The following is a 20,897-nucleotide window of genomic DNA, read 5'->3' as shown; positions in this document are numbered from 1 at the left end:
GACTTCAAACTCCAACTCCTTTTATTTTTGGGGGCTTAGACTGAAGAGCTCCTTTTCAAATATTTTTATTAGTGTTAAACAACTAGGTGATATTTTATATATCTTAACAACTTTGAAAATGTATGTGTTGTTACCCAATAATAATAATTTGTTTAAGGATTAAAATCTTCCAAATTTAGTAAATATACTAAAGTCATTCCCTCAGTATCCACAAGATTGTTTCCAGGATCCAAGTAGATACCAAAAATCTGCAAATGCACAAGTCCCTTATATAAAATGGCACAGTATTTGCTTATAAACTATGTACATCTTCCTACATACTTTAAGCCATCTCTGGATTACGTATAATACCTAATACAATGTAAACACTATGTAAATAGTTGTACAGTTTTTATATTAATTTTTATTGTTGTATTGCTATTTTTTTTTCCCAAATACTTTCAATCCATGGTTGGTTGAATCTTTGAATGGGGATGTAGCCTGTGGATACAGAGTGCCAACTATATTTGCAACACTGACTGAAACAATAAATTCTTCAAGTGAAAACTGTACTATTTATAGCCAAAAACGAGAAGCCTTATTTAACATATAATTTAATATGCTAACTCCTTATTTTCCTAGGTTGATAACAGTTTGAGTAGTATCATCACCAAATAGAACAAAAAGTTATAAAATACATATTAGTACCCCAACCATGTTAAGATGGTCTAGAAATCATAAATGCTGACATAACTATCAATAACTATCATAACTATCAATAGTTAAATTATATGCATGGATATAAAGGATTTACAGAGATATTAAAATATTTAAAATTATATGAATGGCTACATGCTCAGAGGAAGAGAACACCCTAGATTGCTTTTATGTATCTTGACAGCTGTTTTTCTCCTAGAAGAGCCTCCCACACTATATGATTGGTAGATTCGTGTATGAGACTAATGATTTGTTATGGAGAGCTCTGGGAAAACATGACTCACCTCTTTTCTGTGCTCAAAACCTTTTTCCAATTTTCTTTCTTTACCTTTGTCTACCCTCCCCAATCCCCGAATTCTACCACTTGGGACAACTGTTTTTATCTTTTCAGATAATTAAACAGATATTATTATACATATCTACTTAATAAATGAGAAATAATAGGGAATGGAAGGGCAAGAAAAAGGGGTGAAGAATTGAGAGAAAGTGAACAGAGGAAACAAACTTCATTAGAAACAGTAACTAAGACCTGACTCTTAAAGAAGCTTAATAAGAACTGAAAATAAATTGTTAGTGTAATATTTTTTAATTCAACTCACTTGAGTCTTACAGCTAAATCTCAATTATTATTTGAAAATATTAAAATAAATCTATATGAAAATATGTTTGAAATTTTGAGTAAATAATTTCATCTCACTATTGCAAGATTATTCAAATTTGTTGGAAAAAATCTAAAAATATGTGTAGACAAGGGCTAAAGACAATTACTACATATAATGCTCTAGATTAAGAATGAATAATCTGATATAAATGAACACTAAAAGTCTGAACAATAGCACACCTGACAAGGCAGTATGATCATTCCCAAATTTTAAAATCCTGCACTAAAAAACTACTACATTTCTGAGGAGAAAAAAACAGGGTCAGTAAAAAATCTTCAGAAGCTCAAAAAGTTTAAAAGTGTGATGTAATAGCAAGATAAAAGAAACCAAATGTGTACAATCAGGAGGAACAATGGCTAGAGAGGGCTGAAAGCCTTTTCACAGAGGAAGGTAACATGTTATACTCTGGTCACCAAAAACACTGTAGTGGAATCTTCTGAATAACATTTAACGTAGATATGAGGATAAATATTCCAACATTAGAAATTATTAAGCATTGAAAAAATTTGGATGAGAATAGATAAGGCAAGTTTGTAGAATCTGTTTAATAAAGCTTTTAAGGATAAGATATCATCTTTCCATTTATAACTTAACTATACTGTGGGCTTTCTAATAAAGTTTAAGGATTGCATTCTGGACCCAAGATTACCTACATCTGAATTCTATGCAGGTAGCTATTCGACTTTAGACAACACTCTAAGCTTCAGTTACCTGATCTATAAAACAGGGATAATAATAACAATACCACATCGGGTTGGTTCGAGGCTTAAACAACCAGGCAAAAGACCTACTGCCAATGTCTGATATGCAATAAGCTAAAACATGTTAACTATTATTATTATATGGTTACTAGGAGCAACTTACATTTTTACCTCACTTTACATAATACATTTCTAAAATAATTTGTATAAACAGAAACTCAGATTCTCCCTGGCTTATAGCACAATTTTACATTCTTTCTTTATAACTGTGATCTAACTGGAAGGAATTCTCATTTGTATGTTGTTTCTCCACATTTTTCATCACCACAGAACCATTCAACCCTTGGTAATATGCAATTTAAATAATACTCTAGTCCATTTAATGGACTTAATACACTTAATAACATGGACTTAATACTCTTAATAACATTCTAGTCCATTTAATGGACCAGAGTAATATTTAAATTAAAATATAAACATTGCCATAAAGTTTTAAAATACTGTTACAATTATGATTTTTAAATTGTATATCCAAAGTGGGACACCATAACATGCAATGTCTCAAGGTTCAGTAACTTAACGTTTACTAATCATGTAGTAGGCAGGTCCCCTCAAAATCCATGACCCCCATACATTCTTATTATGGAATAATTTTAAAAGAATATGTTATGTAAGAACTAATTAAAAGTGAATTGGGCCAGGCACAGTGGCTCAGACCTATAATCCGAGCACTTTGGGAAGCTGAAGCAGGTGGATCACCTAAGGTCAAGAGTTTGAGATCAGCCTGGCCAACATGGTTAAAACCCCATCTCTATCAAAAAAACAAACAAAAAAAGTGAATTGCTCATGGTTAATACAATGTTATAGTCTCAGAAAAAGAAGTCTTCCCTGGGTGGGTAGGGGGTAGGTCAGTGTGTGCGTGTGTGTGTGCGCGCGTGTGTGTGTGTGTGCGCGCGCACGTGCACGTATATATGTGTGGTCAATGCATTCTAATGAATAGTAATAATCTGAACTGACAACAAAGAGATGTTTATTGCAGTTTTATTTACAATAATAAAACACTTGAATAACATATATAACACTAGAAAAATAATTAAATTATGACTGTCTAAAATAGTTATATGTTATGATTTTTAAAAATATAATGTTAAAGTGAAAAATATTAGTGTGCTCACAGGCAAGTTAACATGCATTTTTAAAACTGAAATATTCAAAATGTTCACAGTATTTACCTCTGGGAGATGGAATTATAAAAGACTTTGTATGTTTTTTTTTTTTAATAACTATATATAGCTACCAAAATAACTATAATGTCTACTAACTGTAAACAAAATTTGTAAAGAATAAATAAGGAAAATATTTTCAAATTGAGTCTAGTTGAGGATACTAATGAAAACTTTATGAACAACTATAAGCATCTAAAATAACTTCAAAATTAAAATATGACTGCAGGAATTACGATTTCAAAGTGAGATCATCTTAAGTTTCAGTGAAGCCCCCAAATCCCATGCTACCCAAGGTAATATCTGAGACACAAAAATAAAAGAAAAGTGAATTTCAATCTAGAGAAAAAATGACAAAAAATAGACTAAACCCAAGGAAAAGCAAACCAATTATTTTGCTGTCTTCCTTTTTTTTTTCTGCCTCAATGCTATTCACAAACACAACATACCCCCATCATTTACATCTTTCATTTTCTATAATGATTCTTGGAAGGGATAAACATAATCCTAGAGGAAACGTGTGTAAAGTTTCAAAATGTATCCCAGATCACAATTTAGGTTATGGCAAGTTCTCCAAATAGGGGCATATAAGTTCTACTTCCCAAATTTAGTAAAGGCATACACTAAGGAATTTATGGTTTGAACAAGAGTTCACTTGGAAAAGCTATGAGAAATTAATTTGTCTCTGATATTTTATATTCTCAGAAAAGTATTACTAGTATGACACCATCAAGAAGAGCTTTCTTTCTTTATTTTTATTTATTTATTTATTTATTTATTTATTTATTTATTTTTGAGACAGAGTCTTGTCGCCAGGTGCCAGGCTGGAGTGCAGTGGCGCAATCTCAGCTCACTGCAACCTCCGCCTCCCGGGTTCAACCAATTCAAGGAGAGCTTTCTTTATCCTTAGTCTTGGAACTGGCCCCCAGTTATGCTCCCATACTTCCTTCCACTACTATTATAACATACGTCATTCTTACTTCTACCATTTAATTTCTGCTATCAACTAATTTTAAACTGTAAGGGTTGTAAAATAAATGAAGTAAAATGGTTTATATGCAGATAACTGGGCAGGAAAGCTTTCAGGCACTGGAAGAAAGTGTGCCTTGAAAGGTTAAATAAATGTTCAAGGAACAAAAACATGGTTTGTGGTGCTGAAGTAGAGTGAATAAAAAGAGAAGGCAAAGATGAGATCAGAGAGGTTATGTGCCAGAACATGTAGGGTCCCACAGGTTGTAGTAAGAACTTAGGTTTTTAATTTTTAATGGTCTGGGAAACCAGTGGAGGCACTTGAAGAGAGGAGTGATCTGATTTGACTCACAAAGTTTCGACAAGAATATCCTAGCACCTATGTTTAGAACACTCAAAAGGCTTAAGATCAAAGCAACGAAACTGGCAAGTTACTACAATAATCCAGGTAATACATGATAGTGACCTGGACAGAATGGTGAAACAAGGGTGATGGGAAGTAGTCAAATTCTGCACCTGCATTGAAAACATAACAGGCAATAGCTTTGTTCTGAACACATTCCAAGTGAGATGCCCATTAGGCATCCAAGTGAAGAGACATTAAGTAGACAATTAGATATACTCTTTCCTAGAATACACTGAAGAGATCCAAGGTAGATAAACAAATTTGGGAATCGTCAGCCTACAGACACAGGTTGAACATCCAAATCCAAAACTCTGAAATGCTCCAAAATCCAAAACATTTTTGAGCACCAGTATGATGCTCAAAGGAAATGCTCACTGGAGCATTTCAGATTTCAAATTTTCAGATTTGGGATGCTCAGCCAGTAAATGTAATGCAAATATTCAAAAATCCCAAAAACTCAAAATGTAGAATATTTCTGGTTTCAGGTTCCAAGCATTTCAGATAAGGGATATTCAACCTGTAGAAGAATTCTGAAAGTCAAGGTGATTAGATAAAATCACCTAGGGTGTGAGTTTAAACAGGAAGAAAAAAAAAAAGAGAGAGAGATCCAAAGACTGAGGCCTGGGACATTTTAACATTTATAGGACATGGAGACTGGGTAGGACCAGAAAGAAACTAAAAAGAGACAGTCAGAAACTGAAGGAAGAAAACCACACAATTATAGGACACTGGAAGCCAAGAGGGGAAAAAAAAATATTTCAAACAACAGAAAGTTATCAAGGAGGGAATAAGAGAAAACAGTTAAAATTATTAATAAGGTATAGTGTTGCAAATCCTTTTAGCAATGGGGCCTGGTTTAGAAACAAAAAACACAGTGGGCAATCCCACCCATGAAACAAAAAGGTGGCACTGCTGTAGCTGAAATGGAGAGAATAGACTGTATCTTCCTGCTTGGTATTATCTAGGGAAAACGCAAAGGGAACACAAAACACACTGAAAACCACTGTTACAAAGCATCATTTAAAAATATGTGTTTACGTTTTAAGGTAATTTATACCACATTAATTATAGACATTGGATTTTCAGTGATTTTTTTTTTAGAACAAGAGTAAGATCCAAAGGAAAAATCCAGTAATTTTAGAGAAATAATATGAACTGTATTATTTAACGTCTCTAAGCCCTACTCACCTCAACTATTAATATTAAATTAGAATAACACTATATAAATTATGTATATAAATAATTTAGTACTCTATACAAAACATATGAAAAACTCAATAAAGGTATTTTTTTTTAATTACTAGATAAAATTATTGCTGCTGAGTCAGTCAGCACACCTACATACTTGGGTAAACCTTCTTGAAGGGTTCCTAAAACAACTGTAAAGTAAAAGACTACTGAACGGAAACACACAAAATAAACAGAGAAAAATATTGATCCTAAAGACCTCCTCAGTAATCCCCTTTGTGTTTGTGAAGATTTGCCAAAAAAAAAAAAGTACAAATTTTATAATGAAAGTCTACCTTAAGTCATAAACTAGAATCATACTTAACAAAATAATTTCTTATAACAGCAGGCTGAGGAATTCCATTCTCCAAATCCTTTCCCATTTTGAGACTATACTCAGTATATTTCACAGTAGCTATCTCAATACCACTTTATAAAAATAATACCCTACAGAGTAAATTTTATCTATATATTAAGTGAATCAGCTCTAAAAACCATAAAGAAAACTCACAAAATTTTAAATGTTATCAAATTGAACCATCATTCACTTCTAATTTCAGGAAACATATGTATAAGGAAGTAATAATGAAATGCTGAAATTTGAAAAAAATCTAAATTCTATATGTTTGTAAGTTCATAGACATACTTTGCATCTTTATTACAGAATAAAAGCGTACTTTTTGATATGATATACTTTCAGCTGTGTGAACATCTTCCTGATTTCTCAGTACTTTTTGTGTGTCCATATTGAGAACCTGAAGCTGCTGGATCAGCTCTGCTTGCTGGGCTGTATGTGTACTGTTCTGTTTGTAAAGATTCTGCAGCTCCTGCAATTCCTTCCTGTGCAAAGCAAGTAATAAACAGAAAAGTATGGATAAAGATCATCTCAGTTAAATAATTGTGTTCATCTAAGGTTACAGATTGGCATTCTATTTTTCATCTACCATTATTTGTACTGCAGGCAAACTTATTTATAAAACAAATAATAAAGTATTTAATATTTATCACATACACCTAGAAAGTATTGATAGAACTACTATGACTTTCAAAGCCAGATACATATTAATTTTTTGTAGCTTGATAGTAATAAAAACCCCGGATACACATAGTACCACCTTTTATTTAAATTAAGTAAATGCTTCAGTTTCAAGAATTAACAAGTAGTGAGGTTAACTATGGTTATTAGACAGTTTTGAACAAGGGGACATCAACCTTATATTATTATACAGAACTTTAAATATATTAAAAAGAATCCCAAAGGGCATATTTAAGTTTTGAAACCAAAGTTCCTTAAAGCACAACTGCCAATTCTAGTTTGTAAGCTAAGGGTCTGGGCTGGGATTCCTGTGACTCCTCTAATCCAGCTTGAAGGAACTGATGAGGTAAGAAAGTCAGAAAGTCACAAGGAAAATCCAGTCCTTCTAAGCTACCCAGGATGAAACTGATAACAGGAGGACAAATGAACTGGTGATGGCAATGATGGCACTAAGAGTCTAGGAGAACTGCACCTTAGAGATAGAGGTTTCCAGATTGCTGTGGTAGTGAATCCCGTGTGATACAGATCATACGAAACTGAAAATTCTTTTGTATATTTAATTTGAACAGTAAAATATTCATAAAGCTCTATTTCATCAAAATATACTATAAACAGTAGTCTCTTAGTATCTACGGGAGAATGGTTTCAAGATCCACTTTGAATACGAAAATTTACAAATGCTCAGGTCCCTTATATAAAATGATGTAGTTTTGCACATAATCTATGCACAACCTCCCAAATACTTTAAGTCATCTCTAGATTACTTATAATACCTAATACAAAGTACATGCTATGTAAATAATGTTATACTGTACTCTTTAGGGAAAAATAACAAGAAAAAAGTCTGTACACGTTCAGTACAGATGCAACCACTCATTTTATTCCCCTGATACTTTGAATCTGTGATTGGATGAATCCATGGATATGAAAGGCTGATTGTACTTATATAATATTTTGGGCAGAGTGTGATGGCTCACACCTGTAATCCCAGCACTTTGGGAGGCTGAGGCAGACAGATCACAAGGTCAAGAGATGGAGACCATCCTGGCCAACATGGTAAAACCCCTGTCTCTACTAAAAATACAAAAATTAGCTGGGTGTGGTAGCGCATGCCTGTAATCCCAGTTATTCAGGAGGCTGACGCAGGAGAATCACTTGAACCCAGGAAGTGGAGGTTACAGTGAGCCAAGATTGCTCCACTACACTTCAGACTGGCAACAGAGCAAGACTCCATCTCAAAACAAAACAAAATTTAAAAAATCAAAATATATATATGTATTTAAATATATAACATATAAAATATATATTTTTATATACAATCTTGAAGACTGTATTTCTTAATGGAACTATTTCTTTACCTATAACCTTTAACTCATCCATTCACATAAGATAAGTCTTAAAGAAAGAATAATATAAATATGCAGGCAGCTGTTGAAGATGGAAAAAAATTAGTATGGGAGCAAATAGTTCTGTTCTTTAGCGATTTAGAACATTAATGCTCTCAAACCACAAGCCCTGCATCCATACAGATACATGGACATATACCATTTTCCTGTAACTATTCAAAAAACTGAAACATGCAGAAAATAGCAGTCAGAAATGGAGATGCAGAGAGAAGAAAACCAATAATGGCACAATGCCTTCAGGAAATATAATACAAGAAGGGGGGGAAAAAGACCCTAGTAATAAGGCATGATAATTACTGCCATTTTCATGAATAATATTAGCAAAAATATTTCCTTTGACAAAAGGAAATACCTAACAGTACAGGAGAAAATTCGATTGTAGTTAAGACATGTTAGCCAGGAGACCTAAAAAAAAAGTTGCATTTAGAAAGGAGACATGATGAAGATAAAACATATTATCTTTCAATACAGTGTAAAAAATAGCAAATTTATTTATATTCCAATGTTAGAAGACATCTGGTATTTCTTATTGTGAAGGCCCGAATCAGTAGCTGTTGTATATTTAAGGACAATGTACAACAAAATATATGTATCTTTAGTTATAAGAAACACACTGAAGAGTAGGATGATGCTCAAACGATTATAAGGCTTTGCAAATTAAAAATCAACCTGAGAAAAAGCACATTTTTCTCTACCTTCTCATGCCATTTTCTGGCACGCTTTCAATAAGCGGAACTGAAACATAATCTTATACTACGTAGATACATTTATTTCTCTCTATCTCCCCACATCACCACAGAAAAGTAGAAGTGATGGTATGTACACCAAATATGCAAATACAAAAAGCAAGTGAGGCTCATGGAAAGGACTGAATTTGTCTAGATCTTTCCTCATTTGAAAACAAGTAAAGTAAAACAGGAGGGGCCAAGATGGCGGACTAGAAACAGTTGTGGTAGGAGGTCTGCACAAAGAAGAACCAAAACAACTAGTGAATCCTGCACCATCAACTGAGGTATCCAAGTTCTCTCACTGGGACTGACTAGGTATTTGGCACAACCCACGGAGAGTGAGGAAAAGCAGGGTGGTGCAGCGGCCTACCTGGAAGCCACACTGGGTAACGGGATCTCCTACCACCAGCCAAGAAAAATGGTGTGTGATCGAGCTACTCTGCTGGGGAAACTACACTTTTTCCACGGATCTGTGTAACCCATGATCAGGAGATCCCCCTCATGAGCCCACGCCACCAGGGCCTTGGGTTCCAAGTACAGAGCTGTCCAGATTCTTGGCAGCCACTTGGTGGCCTCTTAGTAGCCACTGGGTTGGAGACTACCCAAGACTACCAACTTCCCAGTGGAAGGGGCAGCCATGCTGCCTGCTGCCTAAGATATCTGAGTTCCCAGGGAGCAGGGACAATGGGCAGCAGCCTTCGCTGCAGCTCCAGTCTGCCAATTTTTCCCTGCCATTGCCAGGAAGACTGGATGGTTTGGGCCCAGAAGGAATTCCCCACAGCACGCCACAGTGGCTATGGCAGATTGAGACCAGACTGCCCTTTAGGCAGAACACTAACCCATCCCTCCTCACTGGGCAGGGCCTCCCTGCAGCAATTTCAGCAACTCCAGCCAGGAGTTTAGAGACAGAGCTCTGATCTCCCTAACACTGAGCCTCTAGCGGGAGAGGTGCCCACAGTCCTACAGACTAGCAGACTTAGACCTTCCCCATGCTGGCTCTGAGGAAACCGGGCAGTCCAGACGAGTGGGATTCCCCCCAGCACAGTGCACCGACTCTGCAAAGGGGCAGCCAGAGTGCTTCACTAAGCAGATTGCAGATCCCCTGCCTCCAGACTGGGTGAGACGCCCAACAGGGGTCGCCAGACACCTTATAGAGGAGCATTCCATTGGCATCAGGTTGGTGCCCCTCTGGGACAAACATCCCAGCCAGAGGAAGGAGCAGGCAGTCATCTTTGCCATTCTGCAATCTCCACTGGTGACACCTCCAGATGCAGAAGGGACCCAAGTGAATAGGGTTTGGAGTGACCCTCAGCAAGCCACAGCAGCCCTACCCTAAGGAAGAGGTGCCTGTTAAAAGAAAAACAAACAGCAACAACAATAACAGCATTAACAAAAAGGTCCCCACAAACTCAAAGATCAAAGCTAGATAAACTAACAAAGGTGAGAAAGAATCAAGAAAAAAACACGGAAAACTCGAAAAGCCAGAATGCCTCTTCTCCAGATGATTGTAACATCTCTCCAGGAAGAGCGCAGAACTGGGTGGAGGCTGAGATGGATGAACTAACAGAAGTAGGCCTCAGAAAGTGGGTAATAACTAACTTAGCTGAGCTAAAGGAACATGTTCTAACCCAATACAAAGAAGCTAAGAACCATGATAAAACATTACAGGAGCTGTTAGCCAAAATAACCAGTTTGAAAGGAACATAAATTACCTAATGGAATTGAAAAGACAACATGAGAACCTTGCAATGCAACCACAAGTATCAATAGCCAAAATGATCAAGTGGAGGAAAGAATTTCAGAGCTCAGAGACTATCTTACTGAAATAAGATAGGCAGACAAGAGAGAAAGAAGAATAAACAGAAACAAATGAAACCTCCATGACCAATGGGATTATGTAAAAAGATCGAACGTATGACTGAATGGGATATTTGAAAGAGATGGGAAGAACAGAACTAAGGTGGAAAACATACTTCAGGATATCATCTAGGAGAACTTTCCCAACCTAACAAGACAGGCCAACATTTAATTCATGAAATCCAAAGAACCCCAGTAAGATGCTCCATGAGATGATCAACCCTAAGACATATAATCAGCAAATTCTCCAAGGTTGAAATGAAGAAAAAAAAATGTTAACAGCAGCCAGAGAGAAAGGTGAGGTCACCTACAGAAGGAAACCCATTAGACTAACAGGGAACTTCTCAGCAGAAACCCTACAAGCCAGAAGAGATTGGGGCCAGTATTCAACATTCTTAAAGAAAAGGATTTCCAACCCAGAATTTCATATCCAACCAAACTGAGCTGCATAAGTGAAGGAGAAATAAAATCCTCTTCAGACAAGCAAATGCTGAAGGAATTAGCTTCCACCAGGCCTACCTTGCAAGAGCTCCTGAAGGAAGCACTAAATATGGAAAAAGAAAAAACCGTTAGCAGCAACTGCAAAAACACACTGAGGTAAAAAGACCAATGAAGCTATGAGGCAACTACATCACCAAGTCTGCAAAATAGCCAGCTAGCATCATGACAGGATCAAATTCACACATAACAGTATTAACCTGAAATGTAAATGAGCTAAATGCCTCAATTAAAAGACACCAAATGGTAAGCTGGATAAAGAGTCAAGACCCATCAGTGTGCTTGCTTTAAGAGACCCATCTCATGTGCAAAGACACACATAGGTTCAAAATAAAGGAATAGAGGAAAATTTACCAAGCAAATGGAAAGAAGAAAAGAGAAGGGGCTGCAATCCTAGTTTCTGACAAAACAGACTTTAAACCAACAAGGATCATAAAAGACAAAGAGGGGCATTAAATAATGGTAAAGGGTTCAATTCAACAAGAAGAGCTAACTATCCTAAATACATATGCACCTAATACAGAAGCACCCAGATTCATAAAACAAGTTCTCAGAGACCTACAAAGACACTTAGACTCCCACACAATAATAGTGGGAGACTTTAACACCCCACTGTCAATATTAAACACATCATCAAACAAAATTAACAAGGATATTCAGGACTTGATCTCAGCTCTGGATCAAGTCAATCTGATACATATCTACAGAACTCTCTATCCAAAAACAACAGAATATATATTCTTCTTGGTGACACATAGCACTTACTCTAAAATCAATCATGTAATTGGAAGAAAAACACTGCTCAGCAAATGCAAAAGAACTGAAATCATAATAAACAGTGTCTCAGAAAACAGTGCAATCAAATTATAACTCAATATAAAGAAACTCACTCAAACCACACAACTACATGGAAATTGAACAACCTGCCCCTGAATGACTCCTGGGTAAATAATGAAATTATGGCAGAAATCAAGAAGCTCTTGAAATCAGCAAGAACAAACAGACAACACACAAGAGTCTCTGGAATGCAGCTAAAGCAGTGTTAAGAGGAAAATTTATAGCGCTAACTGCCCATATCAAAAAACTAGAAAAATCTCAAGTTGAAACCCTAACATCAAAACTAAAAGAACTAAAGAACCAAGAGCAAATAAATGACAACACTAGCAGAAGACAAGAAATAACCAACATCAGGGCAGAACTGAAGGAGATAAGAGACATGAAAAACTCTTCAAAAAAAATGAATGAATCCAGGAGCTGGTTTGTTGAAAAAATTAACAAAAGAGATAAACTACAAGTTAGACTAATAAGGAAGAAATGAGAAGAATCAAATAGATACAATAAAAAATGATAAAAGGGATATCACCACTGACCCCACACAGAAATACAAACAACCTTCAGATACTATAAATACCTCTATGCAAATAAACTAGAAAATCTAGAAGAAATGGATAAATTCCTAGACACATACATCCTCCCAAAGCTGAACCAGGGAGAAGTTGAATTTTTGAATAGCCAATAACAAGTTCTGAAGGGGCAGTAACAAATAGCCGAGTAACATAAGGAATATAAATCATTCTATTATAAAGATATATGGATATGTTCTGTTCATTGCAACACTATTCACAATAGCAAATACATCAAATCAACCCAAATGCCCATCAATGATAGACTGGATAAAGAAAATGTGGTACATATACACCATGGAATATGATGATGTGAGGGTAGGGACTTTTTTGTTCACTGCTATAAACAGAGCATCTAGGACAGTTTCCGTCTCTTACAGAATATTTATTGTTATATGGGACACATCTTAGGCATCTTTTAAGATTCAACTTCATCTAGCTACTAGAATTTTGAGTCTATTTTTCTGCCTCAGCCTACTAACTGCTACATCAGCCTACCAGATACATACAGCTCACATGACTCCATCATTCAAGGATAACCAGCTGCATGCCTAGAGTCTTCTTCTTCGTTAACATTTCCAGACTGGGATAAACAATGCTACTATACAGGAGATAGTATGAGCAACAACAAACTTGAACAAATAGAAGACAAAACGCAAAAGGAAACAAGAAAGATATATTATCTTCTTCCATCTGACTGCTTGCTCCAGGGCACAGTTTCTCTGTTCTTGGATGGTTAAGTCAGTGGCCTGATGTCTTCATGTTTTATCACGAAGCAATGGCTAGAACAATGCATTACCTCGAATTACTTTTTATCCTTTCCTGCCTCAGATTCTTGTTCTTTTACCCACTTTGTACTGGAAGTGAATCTCCCAAGTAAGTAATCAGTATGTAATCCATGACTCAAGTTGTTTACTAGGCTATTTGAAAACAGTTGTTGAATGAATGAAATGAAGAAGATAACAAAAAAGGACTGATATCAAAAAAATGCCATCATAGCTTTAAATCCATAATGAGAGTAGTTATAAGCAAAATCAAAATTATACAGCATAAAATTGTTAGGTTCAAACTTGAGAAGTTCCTCTAGATATATATCAAAGGGAATTAAGGAAAATCTGGGTTCGCTGAAAGAGAAAGTGCCGAGAACCAGCAATGCTTCCCATCTCATGAGGGATGCTAAGTTCTGTAGAATATATTGTATTGCCAAAATATAAATCTAATAATCATTCAGTGATTGTTTTAGTCTAATGATTGTTTTAGTCTATTTTGGTTACTTAGAATCCCTAAAACTGAATAATTTATAAAGAAAAAGGAATTTATTTCTTACAGTTATAGAAGCCCAGGCTTGAAGGGTTCCATAGGGTGAGGGTCTTAAAAAAAAAAAAAAACAACTAGTGATTGTTTTAGTCTATTTTAGTTACTCAGAATCCCCAAAACTGAATAATTTATAAAGAAAAAGGAATTTATTTCTTGCAGTTATTCTTACAATAGTCCAAGGTTGAAGGGTTCCATCTGGTGAGGGCCTTCTTCCTCATGGGGACTCTATGCAGAGTCCTGAGGCAGTACCAGACATCACATGGTGATAAGGCTGAGCATACTACCTCAGGTCTTTCTTCCTCTTATAAGGCCAACAGTTGCATTCCCATGATAGCCCATTAATACATGAGTGGATTAATTCATTCATAAGAGTGGATTAATTCATTCATGAGAGCAGAGCCCTCATGACCCAATTGCCTTGTAAAGGCCCAGTGTCCCAGTTCTGCCACACTGAGGATTAAATTTCAACATGAACGTTGGATGGGACAAATACTCAAACCACAGCAGTGATGCTATCAAAAAAATTGAGTAGGCCAGGTGATAAATTAGGAATATCCTTTTAAAAACCAGGTTTTGTAGAAAACACTAACAGAGGGTTTCGAACAGCTTCTCTACCTAGTTCTACAGCTTAAAAAAAAACTTTACACCTTACAAAAACAAAGATTTACTGCTTGTTCACATTACATTTGCTTTTCTTTATTCTAAGACCCAAACTGGAGCATCAGACTGTTGTGGAAATAGGTTATTCTGGAAAAAGGTAAAAAGCAAAGGCAAATCAAGCAATGGCTCCTTTAAAACATTTGACAGGACTCTCATTCCACTGGCCAAAATAAGGCACATGACTAAACTGGATGCCAACAGGGGCAGAAACCATAACGTAGCAATAGGGAAGGCCCTGGTAAAGATGGGCTCATGAGATGAATCAAACAAACAGTATGGAATGAAAAAATCAAGAGTAGAAAGTTTAATGATGAACACTGAAGTACTATATAGAATTATGCCTAAACATCTGCATTCACTATGTTTATACAAGAGGAAATAAATGCTATAATTCTTAAGACATAAATTGGGGGGAGTCAAAACGGTTGAATTTACATGCTCATTTCAGAGTGTACATAGCAGAGTACAAAAATCAGCTAAAGATGAAATGTAGCTTAAAAAATATATAACATAAATCTCCAGGGTTTTTCATATGTTTGTCCTTAGTTTTAGAAAGATAGTTTTCCTTATAGAGAAAAAATAATTATCTAAGATGTAATAAACTCCTCAATTTCACATCAGAGAGCCGTACTGTTTCATTATATGCAAAAAAAAAAAAAAAAAAAAAAAAACTAAAGTTATTAGTTACCAAAAGAACATGTGCAAAATAGTCTTTTTTATTTAAAAAGTCTGTATACCCAATCCTCAATTTATAAATAGGGACTGAGAAAAATCTAGAACAATGCTCAAAAGGGATATGGCTGCTATTTCTCTAGGGGTGCATTTTTAGTGTAATTTTTTTTCTTTTACCTTCTTTGTACTTTTCTGTACTACATGCATTTATTTTTATATAATTCACATTTATCATTCATATCAAAATAATGATAGCATGATTCACAGTGAAAACAAAATAATTAATCCACCCAAAAAAAGTGCACAATAAAACTATATGCAATAAAAGAAAAATTATTTGAAAGCTTTATGAGAAGGAAAAATTACATTTAAAATAGTAACAAGAAACATGAAAGATCTAGGAATAAATTTAATGAGAAATGTTCAAAATCTATATGAGAAAGACACAGAGATTGAAACAAATGGAATGACACACCACATTCTGGGACAAGAAGACAGAACATCATAAAGATGTCAATTCTTCTTAGATTATTATAAATTTTATGTGCTAACAACATACCAAAGAAAAAATAAGCAAGTTTAATCTAAAGTTCCTATGCAAAAATTAACAGGGAATAATTGCCAGAAAAGTTGTGAAAAGAGTAGTAACTAAGAATAGGCCAATCTTCATCATCTCTACTCTACTTAGCCTAACAGACCAACTTCTTTACAGACTAGATTATACTGCTTCTTGTTCTCTGGCTCTAACTGAATTTCAGCAGTTAGAGGCACTAGTTGGTGATTCCAGAGTAAAAAAGAGAAAGAGGTCAAGATACTTATTTACCTGGCTCACTCTCTGCTGAGCTACAGTTTGATAGTGCCTGTGTTCCTCTGTCTAAGGTTACTGCTCTTACTGCGCAGCCTCTGTCACAGAATACTAATTCTTGTCCCTTCTGACTAAGGGTGGTAATGGTTTCCTGTTGTTGATCATCCATGATCAGTATTTTTCTGAATCTAACATCTATTCAGAGAGAACTGGCATCTTTATCATAGTGAATCTTCCAAACCATGAATGTTGTTATTTCCCCGCACATAATAGAACTTTTTTCTCAACATTCATAGAATTCTCTGAATAGAGGTAATACACATTTTTCATTATATTTGCTCTTCATACTTCCAGTAATACTGTAAATTAAATTCTTTTTAAGTTAATTTCCTAATGTGTCTTGTTGGTTTAAAAAAAAGCAATTAAGTTTTATATACAGATCATGTATCCACCAAGCATGATAAACTTATTTATTAATTTAAATTATATATAAATTATTTTGCATTCTTTATGTGAATTAATCATGTTTTAGTAAACAATTAGGATTTCTTCTTTCATTTCTAGTTCTTATATCTTTTTATTCTTTCCTTACTACATACTTGTTATTTCTGACTATGTGCTAGGCCTTATTTTGTAAAACTTTAGATATAATTTAAGTCCAGATTGTTTTATCATTCTCCAAAGAAAACTCATTTGCTTCTGCTAAGTACCTGGAAAACCAGCAATCCAGATGTATTAATCCAGTTTCAGGATTTTGTCTGAAGATTCTCCGAACCAAAATTATGACTGAACTGTCTTGACTCAATTTTAACAAAAATTCTCACCCTTAATCGTAGAATCATTATCTATTCAGGCAAAGTTTTGGGTAGGCAATTTAATTGGTTATCCCTTTTTATGCAATGGCTAGGTAAATATATTAACATGCTCTATATAGATTATAGGCATGTACATCATTATTTATGCATAGAGTTGGACTTCGATATTTGTGGTTTCTACTTCCACATATTCAAACAACAGTAGATCAAAAACAGTAATTCAAAACACATAACAACAAAACAATAGAAACAAAAAATACAGTGTAACAACTATTTACATAGCATTTACATTGTATGATATATTTAATATAAGTAATCTAAAGATGATTTAAAGTATACAGGAGAATGTGAATAGATTATGTGCAAATACTGCACATAACGTAAAAGAAAACATAGTTGTTACACCCCATGTCTTTAACACTGCACTGTATCCTAGAATGGACACCATATTTGTTTTAATAGCCTAGCACCATCATACTATAAACTGGAAAGGTCTCTGTTGACATATTTTATGTAGTTCTAGATGTTATATTTAAAGAAGATTGACAATATGGGAAACAGCAGAAAAGTAACCCAAAACATGATAACATCTGTGAAACATGTACATAAAGAGCTTATGTAAGGAATAGGAGTAGTTGATCAATTATTTAAAAAAATATATTGTCATTAATAACTGCCTTAGACCACTGAGCTATGTTACATAATAGAAATTAGATTGTTTCTGAGATTCTCCAGATAATAAAACTACAATAAATAGGCAGGAATTGTAAAAAGGCAAATTTCAACTAAGTACATGTAAAACAATGTTCAAAAATTTAAACAATATAAAATGAAAATAGCAGTCTTGAAAAGCATGAGAAACTTTTAAACTAAAAATTTCAAGAAAAGACTAAATGCTATACTACCTTATTGGGAAGAAGATAAGAATAACTAACAATTTTTAAATTTCATCCAAATCTAAGGTTCTATTCCTATATTTATTTTCTGAATTCCTTATTGTTTTAAAAATAATTACACCATGAGTTGATATGTCAACCAGTCTACCATCTATAAAGCTTATACTTTTTCTGACCCTTATGATGAGAAAGTTTTTAAAATCTGTTAAAATACAAGGAATCTGTTAACATTCTAATTCACTTCAATTTTATTGGCTTCGGTAATAGTAAACAGTTTCTCATCCGAACTAAATTCACAATGCTATATTTAAATTTATAAAACTATATTTTACCCAATGGAACTACAAAAACTACACGATATATAGCACTAACTTGACCCCCTTACCAATGCCCACTAACATGAAAGAAAAATCACAGACAAGTTTTACCAAAGAAGAACTCCACCCAATGTGTACCAGAATGGCAGTAACTTACCCATCATTTATTTATTACTTATTTTTAAATAAGGTAGACTTCTAGAAGCATACCTTCAATTCCATGCTCTGGTGCTACCAAAATAAATAAACAGATACATACATATATCCATGCATGTCCATTCATGTGCGTGGATAGACAGATAGGTAGACAGATGAGCGAGAGAACGAGAGAGAGAGAGAGAGAGAGAGAGAGACACACACACACACACACACACACACACACACACTAATCTATGAACCAAGGAAAAGTTAATTTATTTTCTCTCATACTGCTTACTGAAAAAAGTAATTAGAAAGCAAATTAATAGTTTCAACATCTTTAAAAACACTTAGAAACACAAGTGTATCATGCTTACTTTCTCAAGTAATCCAATTTTATGAATAGTATTTAAAAATCAATTATGTTAATACATAAAGACTGCATCACAAACTCAAACTATGTAGAACATAATAAAATTAAAACTCAAAATTGTGTTTCTCAATTATTATTGTTCTCTGTAGCAATATGAATACCATATAACACATACCTAGAAATGTTAGAAGAAAACAATGAATGAAAGCATTGCAATGTCCTTGTTAAAACCTGAACTAGCGTACCCCTTGACCATGCTCATCCAATCCTGTAGAACCACTCATTCTCCCAGGTAGATTTTCCATTTAGTGTAAATAACTCCAGATTCTCAATGAACAAACATATATAACCCAGAAACACAGTTTTATTTTAGGGTGTTATAATAATAAGTATAAATGTTGTCATTCTGAATGATTAATGACATTTCTATAATGTTAAATTAAAAACAATATACTTGCCTGACCAGAGTAATATCCATATCCTTCTGGATAAGTTCAGTCTGTTTATTATTCAACTGTAATGATAGAGTATTATATTTACTCTGTAATACTTCAGTTTCTTTCCTTGCTTCAATTAAGTTGTCTTCAAAGGCCTAAAATTAGAGGGCTTATATCAATAATCAAACATAATACTAAATGTAACATCTGTTATATTTAATTATTCTACAAAATGACAGAGAAAAACTATTTTAATTTTTTCACGTCGTTAAAATACTTTTAACACAAACAATAACTTATACCAGTAACAAATTTTTGAAGCAAACTTGAAGATATGTATAACAAATTTAGTTATTAATATATTGTACAACAAATTCATGAGATGAACAAAAATGAACTCATTTACTTAAATATTAATCAGAAAAATTATATACATTTACTTATTTCTGTTTGAAGTGCACATACACTGATACATTCCAAGAAGAAATGACAGTACTACAAAGACATCAAAATAGTTTTTCAAAGCTTGACACTCAGATCATGCTCAGTTCTCTTAATTGCAGTGAAATTTATCTAAAGTTCTTGAAAGTTGATCTTTTTCTCCTGATCATTCTCTAAATTTTTTCATTGTGAAGAATTTTAAAATTTGATGTTTTATTTTAAAGAACATATAAAATTAATTTTAATTATTTTTGCAAATAACTAAATATATATCTAAATAAAGTATGCCAATATAAATACCATACATTACTACGAAACATAAATACCAAGTTTTAGATAAGCATTAGAAATTCTCATTTATTTGTAAAAAAGACAATGACAGATATGAAGGTAGACAAATATATAGAGGAAGAAGAAGATAGAGGGAGGAGAGAAGAAAGACAGAAGGAGGGAGAGAAGAAATGCAAGCCTTTTTAAAAACTTACTCTATCTTTGTGTCCAACATATATAGAGGTGGCTAGAGTTCAACAATTGACAGTTAGTTAGGACTAAAAGCATTGTTATGCTTAGCAGGAGAAAGAATCCAAACTCAGAAAAAAGAAAGTGGGGACTACAGAAGGGCTGTCAAACAAGAAACCAAAAACAGGTTGTGATTGTGGTCGGGAGACCTAGAAGAAATTTTTTAACACACCACAGATAAGATACGTGTAAAGCTGCTCATCTCAAAATTCAATCTGATTTATGCCAAATATCAAGGAGAGACAAGATGGCTCAGGCTTGAAAAAAGATCTAGCTTCAGACTGAGGTACCTAAAAGTACCAGGAACCTCAGAATTGCTTAAAAGGGATAAAAGAACACTAGGGTGGAAATAGAGGACAGTAAAACATTCCCATCAAGACAAATGCTTCAAAATCTAACCTTCGAAAAGAGAGTCAATGAGGTGAACAATAAGAAATAAACACTCTCGTAGCAAAGGCAAATATGGGAACCAATTTAAAAGAACTACAAATATACAGAATATACTAAAAAAAAAAAAAAAAAAAAAAAAAAAAAAATACCAGGAAAAAAAAAAAAAAAAAAAAAAAAAAAAATACTATTTGACGTAAAGAGTAGACACAGAGGAACCAAATCAAAAATTATTGAAATAAAAGCTGATGGTAGCTTGACAAGTAACAACAGAGATGGTGAACAGTCAGATTTAAGATAGGTTCTGA

General features: G+C 34.1%; 1 protein-coding gene across 7 annotated transcripts in view; it reads right to left on the bottom strand.

Annotated features, from left to right (window-relative positions):
- The window catches only part of CNTLN (centlein), a 338,923-nt gene that overhangs the window by 201,179 nt on the left and 116,847 nt on the right, over positions 1-20,897 (bottom strand). For 6 of the 7 annotated variants that reach the window (XM_017545934.2, XM_017545930.2, XM_017545932.2 and 3 more), the window contains exons 6-7: positions 19,264-19,397; positions 6,562-6,724 (exon numbers count right to left, since the gene is read on the bottom strand). In XM_017545934.2, the coding sequence (XP_017401423.1) occupies positions 6,562-6,724; positions 19,264-19,397 (297 nt within the window). Of the gene's footprint in view, positions 1-5,931; positions 6,725-19,263; positions 19,398-20,897 lie in introns of all 7 variants that reach the window. The other variant, XR_005202994.1, reaches the window with a different exon arrangement.

Source organism: Cebus imitator, unplaced genomic scaffold (genome assembly GCF_001604975.1).
Source record: "Cebus imitator isolate Cc_AM_T3 unplaced genomic scaffold, Cebus_imitator-1.0 Scaffold183, whole genome shotgun sequence".
Classification (NCBI taxonomy): Eukaryota; Metazoa; Chordata; class Mammalia; order Primates; family Cebidae; genus Cebus; species Cebus imitator.
This window is presented reverse-complemented; position numbering and strand designations above follow the sequence as displayed.